General features: G+C 41.0%; 1 protein-coding gene across 2 annotated transcripts in view; it reads right to left on the minus strand.

Moving 5' to 3' along the window:
- Positions 1 to 934: 934 nt before the first annotated feature.
- Positions 935 to 14,983, minus strand: part of DNAJC12 (DnaJ heat shock protein family (Hsp40) member C12) — a 36,228-nt gene continuing 22,179 nt past the window's right edge. Inside the window, exons 3-5 of one of the 2 annotated variants that reach the window (XM_032313531.1) lie at positions 13,944 to 14,083; positions 9,536 to 9,740; positions 935 to 1,475 (exon numbers count right to left, since the gene is read on the minus strand). In XM_032313531.1, the coding sequence (XP_032169422.1) occupies positions 1,381 to 1,475; positions 9,536 to 9,740; positions 13,944 to 14,083 (440 nt within the window). In that variant the 3' untranslated portion in view covers positions 935 to 1,380. The remainder of the gene's footprint in view (positions 1,476 to 9,535; positions 9,741 to 13,943; positions 14,084 to 14,983) is intronic. The other variant, XM_032313533.1, reaches the window with a different exon arrangement.

A 14,983-nucleotide genomic window follows, 5' to 3' on the forward strand; every position in this document is an offset into this window, starting at 1 on the left:
GAGGGAGAAGCAGGCTCCCTGCCGAGCAAGGAGCCCGATGTGGGACTAGATCCCAGGAGACTGGGATCATGACCTGAGCCGAAGGCAGCCGCTTAACCAACTAAGCCACCCAGGAGCCCCCAGACTCCATTTTAATGCTGGTTCCCAACCACAGGGCACTTTCGTGTTGGGGTATTACTTTCCAGTGGGTTGCTTCTGGTGGCTCCCACCCCCTTCCATTTATCCTCTGATATCAGTCCAATTGTTCCCAATCTGCTTTACCTCTCCACTGGCGTCTTCTGCCCCCATAGAGATCCAGAAGTGTATAATCCTACATCTCAGGCTGGTTTCATGGGTGTTGAGAGTGTTCTGGTAGCTAATTAGCTCATTTTAGAGGACCGGCTGAAACAGGGTCTCCTACTTCTCTGCCATCTTGCCTCTCCTCCCAAAACATATCTTCTCAAATAAATAACATTTTAATTTTATAAACATTAAAATAGAAATAGCTTATCAGGGGCGCCTGGGTGGCTCAGTGGGTTAAGCCTCTGCCTTTGGTGCAGGTTATGGTCTCAGGGTCCTGGGATCGAGTCCCACATCAGGCTCTATGCTCAACAGGGAGCCTCTCTGCTTATTTATGATTTCTCTCTCTTTAAAATAAATAAACAGGGGCGCCTGGGTGGCTCAGTGGGTTAAGCCGCTGCCTTCGGCTCAGGTCATGATCTCAGGGTCCTGGGATCGAGTCCCGCATCGGGCTCTCTGCTCAGCGGGGAGCCTGCTTCCCTCTCTCTCTGCCTGCCTCTCCGACTGCTTGTGATTTCTCTCTGTCAAATTTAAAAAAAAAAAAAAAATCTTAAAAAAAAATAAAATAAAATAAATAAACAAAATCTCCAAAAAAAAAAAAAAAAAGAAATAGATAATCAAATTATTTTCAAAATACAATTAAATTACAAATTCATTGTGAATTTTGGGAAGTGATTTATTTCACTCTATGGGGTTTAGACAAGTAATTTCACATTTCAATTTAAGTCAAGAGTCAGAAAACATTTCTTGTACAACCAGCACTAAGAGAGATTATGGTATATCAATGAATTATTTAAATACAGAGATAGCTTTTTAAAACAGAGTTCTACAAGTAACATTAACAGGAAAATACACACCATACAAGCTAACTTTGGATCTAAGAGCTTTAATGTATTCAAATATTGAAAGAAACTAGTCTGAAGCTTTTCTCATTTAAAAAACACATTGTGATTGAATGGGTTTAAGGATGGAGGAACCAATCAGTACTGAGCGATTCACAAAAATGACAGAGAACATAACATTTATAAGATTTAAACAAAGCCTTGTTGGCAACACAGGAAATGGTCTTGCTTTCTCTCTCTCCAATTGAGCAGGAACTCTTCATATTTCGTAGTTTCTGAATTTCCTCAGGAGTTCTGACGGAGCATCCCCAGACCAGCGGAAACGAAGGTGCCAAGAGTTCCCATCTGAAAAACCTTTAAAGCACAGAAGAGTTTTTAAAATCAGAGAGGTAGCAAAAGAAAACTCACAGTGTCGTGGCAAAATGGCTTGCTGATAAGATTTCACTGCAATAAATGAAATGTAAGTAAGTCTTTAATATGGATTACCAATATCTTATAGAAACTGATTATCATAAGTAGACATTCGAGTTCTTTTTTCCATACACACACACTTTGATTTGGCCTGGTGCACCCATTCATTTATTCATTTGTAAAGAAACATTTTTTGAGCAACTATTACATATTGCCAGCCTCTGTGCTGAGTACCATGAGACAGCAGTGCCTGTCTCTTGATGGGGGTCACATAAGAATCCAGAAAACTATTAATGTGGAAAAAATAATAATAATAAATAAATATATATATATATATGGAGGGAAACACATAGGAGAATGGGAGACCAGAGAAAGTCATTCAGTGTGGACTTGGCAGAATAAAGGAGGTAAAGTGAGAAAAGACTTCTAGAAGGAAGTCACATTCAAAGTGACCATGAGTAGGAATTAGCTAGACCAGGGTGTCTCAAACTTCCATATGCATAGTCATTATCTAGAGATCTTGTTATACTGGAGATTCTGATTCTGGAGATTCTGATTCTGGATGTCTGGAGTAGAGACTGAGATTCTGGATTTTTTTTTTTTTTTTTTAGATTTTATTTATTTATTTGACAGAGAGAGACACAGGAGAAAGGGAACACAAGCAAGGGTAGTGGCAGAGGGAAAAGCAGACTTCCCACTGAGCAGGGAGCCTGATGCAGGACTGGATCCCAGCACCCTGGGATCATGACCTGAGCTTAAGGCAGACCGTTAACAACTGAGCAACCTAGGCACCCCGATTCTGGATTTCTGAGCAGCTTCCTTACCTGACCACTTGATGCAAATATTACCCAGCCCCAACCTCCGTCCCTCCCTGTCTCCTTACCCAGCTAATTTTTCTATAAAGCCCTTGTGAACATTTGATATTAAATATTCATTTATTTATATATTATATATGGGGAGACCCCACTCCGAAAGAAAAGGGGGGACTTCTGTGTGGTCACAAAACAGTAAAATGAGGTATAGATCCCAAATTTCTTTTTCTCTTTATCTATTTTGATTTTTGTCTATTTAAAATTGTTATTTATTTTTCAAGTAGGCAGTATATTCACATGGCTAAAATTCAAAAGGCACAAAGATTTACTCCAAAAGTCTTCTCCTTCCTCTCCTCTGATGTTCCCAGTAGACAAATTTGTTACCAGCTGCCGCCTATCCTTCCAGAGATAGTCCACGTATATACAAGCAAATACATGCATACATTCTCCAACACCACCTTCCCACCCCTTCTTTATCCTAAATGCTAACAGATGGTCCACTAGTCTCCTTTTGACTTTCTGTTTCTAATATACCTTGGTGGTTGCTCTTCTTTTTTTTTTTTTTTTAATTTATCAGAGAGAAAGAGAGCACAAGCAAGGGGAGTGGCAGGCAGAGGCAGAGAGAGAAGCAGGCTCTCTGGTGAGCAAGGAACCCTTCCTTTCTCAATCCCAGGATCATGACCTGAGCCGAAGGCAGCAGTTTAACCCACTGAGCCATCCAGGCATTAATGTATGGTTGCTCTTTATATATGAAGAGCTTTCCCGTTCTCTCTTACAGTTGATGAGTATTCTATTGTATGATAAACAAAAACACAATGCATTTATTTGCTATTCTGCAGTGAATAACATGGCACACACGTCATTTTGCACATGGGTGATCTGTAGGATAAAATTGTGGAAGTGGGATGGCTGGGTCAAAGTCATTGTGCATTTGCAGTTTGTTATTAACAGACACTGCCAGACAGTTCTCCATAAAGCTTGACTCAGCAGCAGCTGATTTTCCTACACCATCATTAACACCACGTTAACAAACTTAGTAAACTTTGCCAGGCAGATGAGTACCAAACAATGCAGTTCTAATTTGCCTTTCTCTTGGTATGAGTGAGTTAAAGCATCTCTTCATATGTTCCAAGGCTATTTGTGTATTTTCGGTTCTATGAATTATCTGCTCTTTTTTTTTTAACCGAGTGGTTGATCCTATGTCTCACTGATTCACAGAAGCATACATTAAGAGAAGTTATCATTTCACTAATTACAATGAGATGAAATATTTTTATATGTTTAAAAGCTGCTATATTTTCTGCCTTAAACTGCCTATTTATAAAGTTTCCCGCCCTTTTACTTATGGAATATTGATCTTTCTCTTCTTGATTTGTAGAGCCAACTTTTGACTTCTTATCAACAAGAATTAGTTTACATGGATGAAAGAACATTCTGTGCTTAAATGATTAACAATAAAAGGATATTTATAGATATCTCCAGTGGTGGGAATTTGGGAGTTCATTTGCAAAGAAATTGGAAACAACTTTCAAATAGCTGCCAAAGTAAAAGGTCAATGGTAAAGGATCTCTGGAAAAACAAATAATTTATTCCTCAATAATAAGATTTCTTTAATTCTAAACAACTTTGTTAAAAATTAAATAAAAGGTCATTTTCCTTCTCTACTAGAAGGAAGGTAAATTGGCAAAAAATCTGCCATAGGCAATTTGGCAAAATTTATCAAACTCATTAAAATGTGTAAATTTTAACCCAGTAATTCTACTTCTAGAAATTTATCCTAAGGAAATAATCACAGATGTTCTCAAGGATTTAACCATAAAGATATTTATCATGATTTATAAATGTTTTTAAAAATCAAGAAACAATCTAAATCTTCAGCAATGGAAAGTTGGTTAAAAGTGTTTGATATATTGGGGCGCCTGACTCAGTGGGTTAAAGCCTCTGCCTTTGGCTCAGGTCATGATCCCAGGGTCCTGGGATCAAGCCCTGCATCGGGCTCTCTGCTCAGTGGGGAGCCTGCTTCCTCCTCTCTCTCTGCCTGCCTCTCTGCCTACTTGTGATCTTTGTCAGATAAATAAATAAAATATTTTAAAAAGTGTTTGATATAGTCATTAACAATTTTTTAATATTTATGGTCATAGAAAAATTCTCATAACATATCGCTGACAGATAGTTAGAAAACAGTTTATAGGGGTGCCTGTGTGGCTCAGTGGGTTAAGCCTCTGCCTTCAGCTCAGGTCATGGTCTCAGGGTCCTGGGATCGAGCCCCGCATTGGGCTCTTTGCTCATCAGGGAGCCTGCTTCCCCTCTCTCTCTGCCTGCCTCTCTGCCTACTTGTGATCTCTCTCTGTTAAATAAATTAAAAACAATTTAAAAAAAACAGTTTATAGGGATGCCTGGGTGGCTCAATCAATAAATGTCTGCCTTCAGCTCAGGCCCTGGGATGGAGTCCCACATAGGGGTCCTTGTTCAGTGGGGAGTCTGCTTCTCCCTCTGCCTGCTGCTCCCTCTCTCTCTCTCTCTGACAAATAAAATCTTAAAAAAAAAAAAAAAAAACTTACAGAATAATATACAAAATATGCTTCCATTGATATCTTAAAATATTATCTAAATATTTAATCAGAAAAATACACACAGAACAGTTGACAGTGGTCGTTTAAGAAAACGATCTGTTTGTACTCTCTTTAGAATTATCAGAGAAAACAAATTTAAGAATTTTCTTTTCAGGAAAAAGCAAAAGGAAATTTCTGGCAACCTGTGATTGAAATACACACACACACACACACACACACACACACACACAACATGTACAGTATGGTCCTCTTAATTTTAGGTATACTAACATATATAAAAATACACCAAAAGATCAATAATAGATATGTTTCTAGGTGCTAAGATTACAAGTTTGTGTTTTCTACCTTTTGCTTGACCACATTTCTCACATTTCTACTATAAATATACTTGTTATTTCACAATTTGAAAAAGGTGTTTTCTAGCTTGGGTTCCAACAGAAATAGAGCCCCAAACAAGAATTCCAATGTAAGTAGCTCATTTGTTGTTTGTTTTTGAGTAGGCTCCACACCCTACGTGGGGTCTGAACTCATGACCCCAAGATTAAGAGCTGCATGCTGGGGCACCTGGGTGGCTCAGTTGGTTAAGCATCTGCCTTTGGCTCAGGTCATGATCCCAGGGTTCTGGGATCAAGTTAGGCTCCCTGCTCAGTGGGGAGTCTGCTTCTCTCTCTCCGTCTGCCCTTCCCCCCTGCTCATATTCACATGTTCAAGCTCTCGCTCTCTCAAATAAATAAATAAAATCTTAAAAAAAAAAGAGTTGCATGCTCTTCTGATTGCACCAGGGTCAATAAGTGGTTAATCTGAAAGCTGATTCAGGGAGGTCCTGGTAAGAAAATAGGGAAAGGAACCAAGTTTTCAGGTACGTTATCAGGCAGATTGCTACCCTGGGCAACCAGGGCTTGATTGCACTAGAGAGCCCTGGAAGACAGTATAAAAACCCCCACAGAGTTCTCTCAGTTTGAGAAGTAAAGGAGCCTCCCACTCACATTCATCAATATTCATGGCTAATCCAAAGGTGTTTATTCCCTGGCACTTATTGCCACGCTGGCTCAACTGCCAGAGAACACCCTCTGGTAGAAACCACAGAGTAAGCAGTGGGCAGGCAGATGTGCAGAGATGTCCAGAGCAGCACACATCGGCTACATAAGATCTTTTTTCTTTAATTCCAGAACATTACATAAACCATTTTATTCTAGAATGGCATTGATCAGAAGCCATATTTATTGCATATTTAAGTGGAAGAAAGGAAAAGTGAGACTGTCTCACACACCAGTTTTCGGGGGCTGTGCTCCATATTTCCGGGTTGCAGTGAAGAGTCAGAACAGGATGGGGACCATTTGACAGATGGCCATCACAGAAGAGGCATCAAAAGGCAAACTCCGAAGTAAATATGAACCACTGCTTGAAGGAATTAATGAATATGCTGAAAAAGTAGGTGAGAAGCGACTCTGGACTCGGTAAAGCAGACATGAATAATATTTCTTAAGTGTGGATGTTACAGAAATTTACGCTGCAGTAAAATAAAGGTACAGATAATCATACAACTGCACTTTGGTATATCAAACTCCAACTTTACGGTGCTACTCTTTACAGCCAATAATCTCTCTCTCTCTCTTTTTTTTTTTTTAATTTATTTCTCTGACGGGAGATCACAAGTAGGCAGAGAGGCAGGCAGAAAGAGAGGCAGAAACAGGCTCCCTGCTGAGCAGAGAGCCCGATGTGGGGCTCGATCCCAGGACCCTGAGATCATGACCTGAGCTGAAGGCAGAGGCTTAACCCACTGAGCCACCCAGGCACCCCTACAGCCAATAATCTCTTACAAAGCATTAAGAAATGGTAAATGTGGCCTTGAGTAAAATTTCGTAATTCTTATTCTCTAACAACAGCTTCTCAGAACAGTGACCCTCCTCTCACTGCTCCCCCCACCTTTCATCCCTCCATCATCATAAGAGAATATACTTTACCATGGGAAGGCATCAAAACTGACATCAGACTGTACTACATACCCGGGACTAACATAACACTGTATGTTAATTACACTGGAATTTGAAAATTAATAATAATAAAATAGGATTACAAAAAAAAAACCTGACATCACAATTTATCCTGAGTAAATTATAATATATCTATCATGTGGAATCCTTATCTGCTGTTTAAAAGGACATAATAAAAAAAAAAGTAAAAGGATGAGTTAATTCTAAATGTAAGAGTCTAAGGAGAAGCCCCATAATAATAAAAGCTAACACCAAAAAAAGCACCTACAAGGTACCTCTAAATATTTTACATAATTTATTTATTATTCAAGAAAACCGTATGACATAGACACTAACGTTCTGGCCATATAATAAGAAAACACAGATACAGAGGGGTTATTAACTTGCTTGAACAAGGTCATGCAACTCATCTGTGGAAAAGCAAGGATCTGATTCCAGACTTTGTGCTCTAGGCACTGTGTAGCAGTATAACACCATTATTTTTAAAGCACTCACAGGTGAACATGTATTTCTTCAGGCTTGTATTAGCATAGAGGACAATATAAAGGAGACACACCTGGGCATCTGCATTGGTTACTTCAGGAAACAGAAGCAGAGAATGATGGGAACCTGGGGTAAGATACCAAGTCACTATCTATATGTGCTTCTTTGAATTCTCTAATAAAAAAAACTCCTATTAATTTGGGGTATTTTAAAAATATCTAAATAAGTGATTTTTTTTCAAAGATTTTATTTATTTAATTCTTGAGTGATCACAAGAAGGCAGAGCAGCAGGCAGAGAGAGAGGGGGAAGCAGGCTCCCCAGATCATGACCTGAGCCGAAGGCAGAGGCTTAACCCTCTGAGCCACCCAGGTGCCCCACAAATAAGTAGTTTTTTAAAGGAAGAGAAAATTTCCTAGAATCTGATGCAAGGGATTCCAGCCTCAAGCCTGAGGCTCTGAAGTGATCAGATGTCCCTCCCCAACCATTCCTCGCCCCCCTCGCGGGCCCCAGTGAATTCAGACTAGGTCTGAATCTTAAACAGAGCGGCAGAGGGAGGACCCAGGGGTTCAGGAAGCACAGATCTGAATATTCTGGGCTGAGTAAAGAAACATTTGTATGTTTACCTGTAGTGCCTGTGCGTAGGTCTCCATTGGTATGTGTGTATTTACCTAAAACACTGTTTTTTCTGAAATTGGGTCTTCTGCTTTGATCAGCTTGTTACATTATAACCATGCCCAGATATGAGGCTGATGCAATCGATATGTGGACTCCACAAAAGGATATCTTGAGTAACCAGCACAGACACCTGAATTGCACCCTAAAAATCTTTATTCTTTCAGGTAATAAGCATGTAGAAGTTCTCCCCAAAGGGAGATTTCAAGTGACTATTTCTAGAAAGACTGTAATTCACCACAAACTAATTATCTTCTTTCCTTCAGTAAATATTCAAGGATTCAAGGACTTTCAGGAGCCTTTGGTTTAAAGGTTAAATTCTAAAGATATGCTGAATCACAACCCTGAGAGCCTAGCAAGACTCTGAAGGACAATGACGGTGTGTGTACAAAACACACCTATACAAGATCAACACAGTGGAATGGCTGGAAACACAAAGAAATGATCACAATAGCTGACATTAACCCAAGACCGGCTGGGTAGGCGAATCACTGTGATAAGCATTTTGCATGGATCTCATTTAATCCTCATAATAATTCTATGAGAAGGTACCGTCAAGATCTTGATTTTATAGAGGAGGAAACTGAAATCTAGAGAAGTTAAGTAACTTTTACCAAGTAATACAGATCACAAGTGGTAGAGCTAGGTAGTGTAGCTTGGGAACTTAATCTCTATAATGCCCTGATTCAGTGGAGCTGTCTATCATACAGAATGTCTCCAGAGCTACTTCCAGATGTACCTTCTCAAGGTAGTGCAATGCCTTGCCTTACACACAGACTCTGAAGCCAAGTTGCCTTCGTTCAGCCCCCCACTTGATACACACAAGCTGGAGAGCTTTGGGAAAATCACTCAACCTCCCTGGACGTCAGGTTTCTCATCTGTAAAATGAGCAATATGGTGCCTGCCTCACAAGTTTGTAGTGAGGAGTAAATAAATTGTCTATGAATTAAACATAAGACAAGGTAATACATGTAAAGTAATGCACATAAAGAACATTTCTATACACAGTAAACACCCAATAAATGGCAGTGTTATTTCAGTCTAGCACAAGACACTCCCAGAAATGCCCCAAATTTCCCTTGCAAGGAATGTATTGGGGAATGTGTCTTCCAGTGTCTGTGTCAGTGCTAAGTATCTTTTAAGGTGATAAAGTAATCCTTCAATTTGGCACTACTGTTTAGTTGGAAGAGGTTGAGAATAAACGCAGTATAAACCAAGCCCTTTAAAGATTTTATTTACTTATTGACAGACAGAGATCACAAGTAGGCAGACAGGCATGCAGAGAGAAAGGGGGAAGCCAGAGCCCTGATGAGCAGGGAGCCTGATGCGGGGCTCGATCCCAGGACCCCAAGATCAGGACCTGAGCCAAACACAGAGGCTTTAACCCACTAAGCCAGCCAGGTGTCCCAAACCAAGCCCTTTAATTTCAGATCTTCTTTGTTCTGCAAAGCTACATAACTTGACTTACTTGGGGAATCGGGATTTTGTGGCCAGAATGACTTCTCCAAGGACTTGGATTCTTTTTGCTCCATTTTCTCTGTGGTTGAACCCAGTTCCTCTTTCTTTATTTCTCTTTGCTTGTTCCATTCCTCATTTTCAATCTTGTCGGTATGAGGCTGGTCAGATTCTTCCAGCATCAGATCTTTTTTACCTCTGACAGCCCAGTGCATTGACTACATTAATTAAAAGTAGACACAAAACATAAAATCAGTATTATATAGTATTCTGTATTTAAAGTTCGATGTGTGGTAAAACCTGACCTACTATTAAGAATTTTTCTGTAGGTTTTATTTCAAAATAAAAATGTAAATTTTGGGGTGCCTGACTGGTTCAGTCAGTGGAACAGGTGACTATCTCAGGGTGGTGGATTTGAGCCCCAGGTTGGCCTAGAGCTTACTTAAAGAGAAAGAGAGGGGGGGGGAGAAAGGGAGGAAGGTGGAAGAAAGGAGGGAAGGAAGGAAGGAAAGAAGGGAGGAACGGAAAAAGATGGGAAACTTGGCTGGCTCAGACAGTAGAGCATGCAACTCTTGACCTAGGGGTTATAAGTTTGAGCCCCACTGTGGTGAAGAGATTACCTAAAAATAAAAAATCTTTAAGGGCACCTGGGTGGCTCAGTAGGTTGGGTGTCTGACTCCTGGTTTCAGCTCAAGTCATGATCTCAGATCTCAAGGTCGTGAGATTGCGTCCTGCATACAGCTCTGCACTTAGTGGGAACCTGCTTAGGATTCTCTCTCTCTCTGACCCTACCCCATCTCTCTCTCTAAAATAAATAGGGACGCCTGGGTGGCTCAGTGGGTTAAGCCTCTGCCTTCGGCTCAGGTCGTGATCTCAGGGTCCTAGGATCGAGTCCCGCATCGGGCTCTCTGCTCAGAATGGAGCCTGCTTCCTCCTCTCTCTCTGCCTACCTCTCTGCCTACTTGTGAACTCTCTTTCTCTGTCAAATAAATAAATAAAATCATTTAAAAATAAATAAGTAAAATAAAATAAATAAATTTCATAAAAAAAAGAAATCTTTTCTTAAAATATTAATTTTAGGGGCACCTGGGTGGCTCAGTCCATTAAGCAACTGGCTTCAGCTTAGATCATGATCTTGGGGTCCTGGGATCGAGCCTTGAGTCACTTGAGTTGACTCTGCTCAGTGGAGAGCCTGCTTATCCCTCTCCTTCTGTCCCTCCCCCCAGCTCATGCTCTTTCTCTCAAATAAGTAAATAAAATATTTTTTCAATGTTAATTTTTAAAAGGGACAGTGGCCTTAGCTGGTGCAAAAAATCTGCTTTTGTTTTGGTTGGTTTGGGTCTGTTGTTGTTTAGTTTGGTTTCTTCCTTTTTCTGCAGGTGCACAGAGTGGAAGAGGCTGTCCAGTGGTTTTATCCGTCAGGGAAGGGATATCAGGAAGGTTAGTGAAAAATAGAAAATAAGAAATTCAAGAATTCAGGGCCCAGAGAGCTGAAAATGTGGTCCTTCAACATCACAAGTCTGTTAAGTGTCCTGTACAGTGAATTTACTCCAGGCCTCAGTACTTCCTTCTCAGGATAAAAGTGTCTCCTATTTCCCTTAGATGGCATTGATGATTAATGACTTACCTACAGTAAATGCTTTGATAGATGTCAAAGATATCCTGAGATAATAGTTTTGTTCATCCATCCACTTTATAAGAATAAAATATTTTAACATCAGGCCCCTGTATCTGCTGATCCCAATTAAAGAAATACACAGGGGAAAAATCCAAACGGTATCTAACCACAAATTCGGGTGCCTCTCATATTTTGCACTTCAATCAAAGGACTAATGTAAGAGCGATGCTAGGCAGCCTGGTTTGCTGGGACACAATTAGGCCTCATTTCTGTGCTCACAGAGCGTATTTCTCAGCTCCCCTAAGATATTAACTGGGCAGAACAACATTTAACATCGAGGATACTAGTGTGGAATGAGTCAGTTCAATAGAAGGATCATCAGCATAAATATCAAATGATAGCCGTTGATAGAGACTAAGAGGGACATTAGGAAAAGGACAGCCTGTGCAGCAAAATAATGAACTGCACCAGACCAAAAAACTCACTGTGTGCAGTGGGTGAACCAATGCTAAACAGACACCAAGCCTGGGTGCAAAGGCCACTGTCCTATAGTCTATGAAATTGGTATGTTGTTCATTCTTACCTTCTCCATTAACTTGTTTATCAGCTTTCTTTAATGTGTTTTTTTCCCCTAGGGAGTCATTTTTAAAATTCTGGACCTTCGGGCGCCAAGGTGGCTTAAACATCTGCCCTCAGCTCCAGTCTTGATTCCAGGGTCCTGTTATCCAGTCCCAAATCCGGCTCCCTGCTCCTGGGGGAGCCTGCTTCTTCCTCTTCCCTCTGCCCCTCCCCCTGGCTCGTGCACTCTATCTCTCTCTCTCTCTCTCTCAAATAAATAAAATCTTTAAAATAAATAAAGTAAGTAATTTCATTTAATTCTATACCTTGTTTAATAATAAAAAATTGTGCCTACATGCCAGTAAATATTAAATAGACAAACAGAGGGACGCCTGGATGGCTCAGGTGGCTAAGCAGCTGCCTTCGGCTCAGGTCATGATCCCAGCATCTAGGATCAAGTCCCATATCTGGCTCCTTGCTCGGCAGAGAGCCTGCTTCTCCCTCTGCCTCTGGCTGCCACTCTGTCTGCCTGTGCTTTCTCGCTCTCTCTCTCTCCCTCTCTCTCTCTGACAAAAAATAAATAAATAAAATCTTTAAAAAAGAAAAGAAATAGACAAATAGAAAAAAATTAATTGATTTACGTGAGCCATGGATAAGCTAAATAACTATTCAATATTGACTAGCTGTTTTTATTCTGGATCAACATGAGTAAATTTTTTACTTGCCTAGGTGATCTTTGACAAGCTCTTGGATAACATTCATTTAGGACAGACTGTTTTCTGAACAGGCCCAGAAGGTACTGAATTACACACTGTTTCCTGGGGAAAGGGTAACCAAACGGGCATAGTAGGAAGCTTCCCCTGTCATTTGTAGCCAACTGGACTCACCCCAAGGACACCTCACCAAGCCCAGGAACCTAAGAACAATCAGTGGACAAACAGATCCACGTGAGAGTAACTCAAAGAGCCCAAAGAGCCTTCCCAGAAGGGATCAATTTGTCAAACAATCAATTCACCAAAAATGTGTGCCTATTAACTCTTTTTTCTAAAGGTTTTGTTTATTTGAGAGAGAGAGAGCATGAGCAAGAGGACGAGCAGAAAGAAAGGGAGAAGCAGACTCCCCACTGAGTGCTGAGTCTGATGTGGGGGCTCCACCCAGGGTTCCACGTGGGGCTCAGGGTTCATGGCCAGGCTCAGCATCAGGACTCGGAGATCATGCAGCAAGCCCAAGTCATAGTTTCTCTGTTGGGGCGCCTGGGTGGCTCAGTCAGTGTGTGACTTGATTTTAGCTCAGGTCATGATCTCATGGTTGTGACATCAAGCCCCCCTTCGGCTCCACGCTAGGCATGGAGCCTGCTTAAGATTCTTTCTGTCTCCCTCTGCCCCTCCCCTCCTAAACATATATGTAAATAAATATAATTTTTATATATTGAAATATATATATAAATGCAAATGTAAGAACAAAGTAAGTGTCTAACTCAGCAATTATGGTGATGACTTTTATATTTAGTTTTTTTAATAGCATGAAGAAAGAGAACGCAATGATTTAAAGTCTCTCTACATCAATACAATGACTCTTTCACCAGAATTTGTAACAAGAATAAATTTAAAATAATTTACAGCTTTCTTTAATTAATCAGGCTCTGTTTTTTATAGAATTTATAAGCCTTACGAAAAGAACTAAAAGGATGGAAGAGATGAATTTGCACTAGTTCAAAATTCAGGAGTATTATATGAACCACTTGAGAAGCATAGTTGTCAGAACGTATAAAACAGGGCGCCTGGGTGGCTCAGTGGGTTAGCCTCTGCCTTCGGCCCAGGTCATGATCTAGGGGTCCTGGGATCGAGCCCTACATCGGGCTCTCTACTTGGTGGGGAGTCTGCTTCCCCCTCTCTCTCTGCCTGCCTCTCTGCCTACTTGTGGTCTCTGTCTCTCTCTCTGTCAAATAAATAAATTCTTAAAAAAAAAAAAGAATGTATAAAACAATATACATTTATAAAACAATAAATGCCAGTGAGGAGTATAGATATGGAATCAAACAGCCAAGCAGAGTGACAATCACAGTCATCAGCTCTTCTGGCACTGATCCATTGAATTCCCCTCCATAGGGTTTGTGGACACGGAGTCATATCCGTATTCTATCAGCTTCTTGGTCTTCTCCCTCCTACTGCCTATTGACTTTTTAAGCTACTATGTGAGTCTAATCCATGGGCAGCCTGAGCTTCAGGCTCAAAGAGAAACCCACCGTTTTCACCGAGTCACTCAAAGCTTCCCACTGCTGGAATGGCATCGACATCTGGCTCCTGCGCCAGTGGTCATAACGGGCACGACTCTCCGTATTTGTCAGAACATCCTTTGCCTTCTGCAGTTTCTGAAAAGTCTCCACTGGAAAACAGATCAAAAGTTGAGCACTTCTCTCTTGAAGGAGTTATTTTAAACTCCCAAGCAAAGGGATCTCACTGGAACAGGTCTGTTATTTACCGGCTATGTGACCTTGGGCCAGTTCACCTCTTCAAGCTTTCATTTCCTCATGTGTAGAATGAATCACAAGGACAAGTGAGGTCATGTATGTACAGCTCCTGGCTCACAGTTTATCCACTCTCTTTTCTGAGCGCCAGTGCTATTCCGGGTGTTGATGACACAGGTGTGAACCATAGACACGAACTATTTAGTGGGATTGACATTTAGAAACATCAAAAAAAATTACAGTTTTGTCTACTCGGAAGACGACTACCTTTGCTACTGGTAGTTGTGAGGAAGGGTAGTAATCGGGCTAGAGTTAGAGTGGAAAGGAAGACCCTGAAGCAGGAAGGAGCACAGTGATTTAGAGAAAATAGAAAGGGCCCTAGTGGGAGCGTCTGGGTGGCTCAGTGGGTTAAAGCCTCTGCCTTCAGCTCAGGTCATGATCCCAGGGTCCTAGGATGGAGCCCCACATTGGGATCTCTGCTCAGCAGGGAGCCTGCTTCCCTTCCTCTCTCTCTGCCTGCCTCTCTGCCTACTTGTGATCTCTGTCAAGTAAATAAATCTTTAAAATATATATATGTATATTTCTTTAAAAAAATAAAAAAGGACCATGTGGCTGGAGGACACAGGGCTGGGAAAGGATGACGAGGAAATGAGGAATGGGGCTGTCAAGTAGACAAGGACCCAGTCATCCAGGAACTTAGAGGCCTAAGGATTCTGGTCTGTTTTTTGTTGTAAGAACAGTAAGAAGCTATTGGGAGGGTTTAAGCACAGGAAGTAACATGGTGGGCGGTTGATAAATGGTAACTTTGTCACTGATCT

Source organism: Mustela erminea, chromosome 14 (assembly GCF_009829155.1).
Source record: "Mustela erminea isolate mMusErm1 chromosome 14, mMusErm1.Pri, whole genome shotgun sequence".
Classification (NCBI taxonomy): domain Eukaryota; kingdom Metazoa; phylum Chordata; class Mammalia; order Carnivora; family Mustelidae; genus Mustela; species Mustela erminea.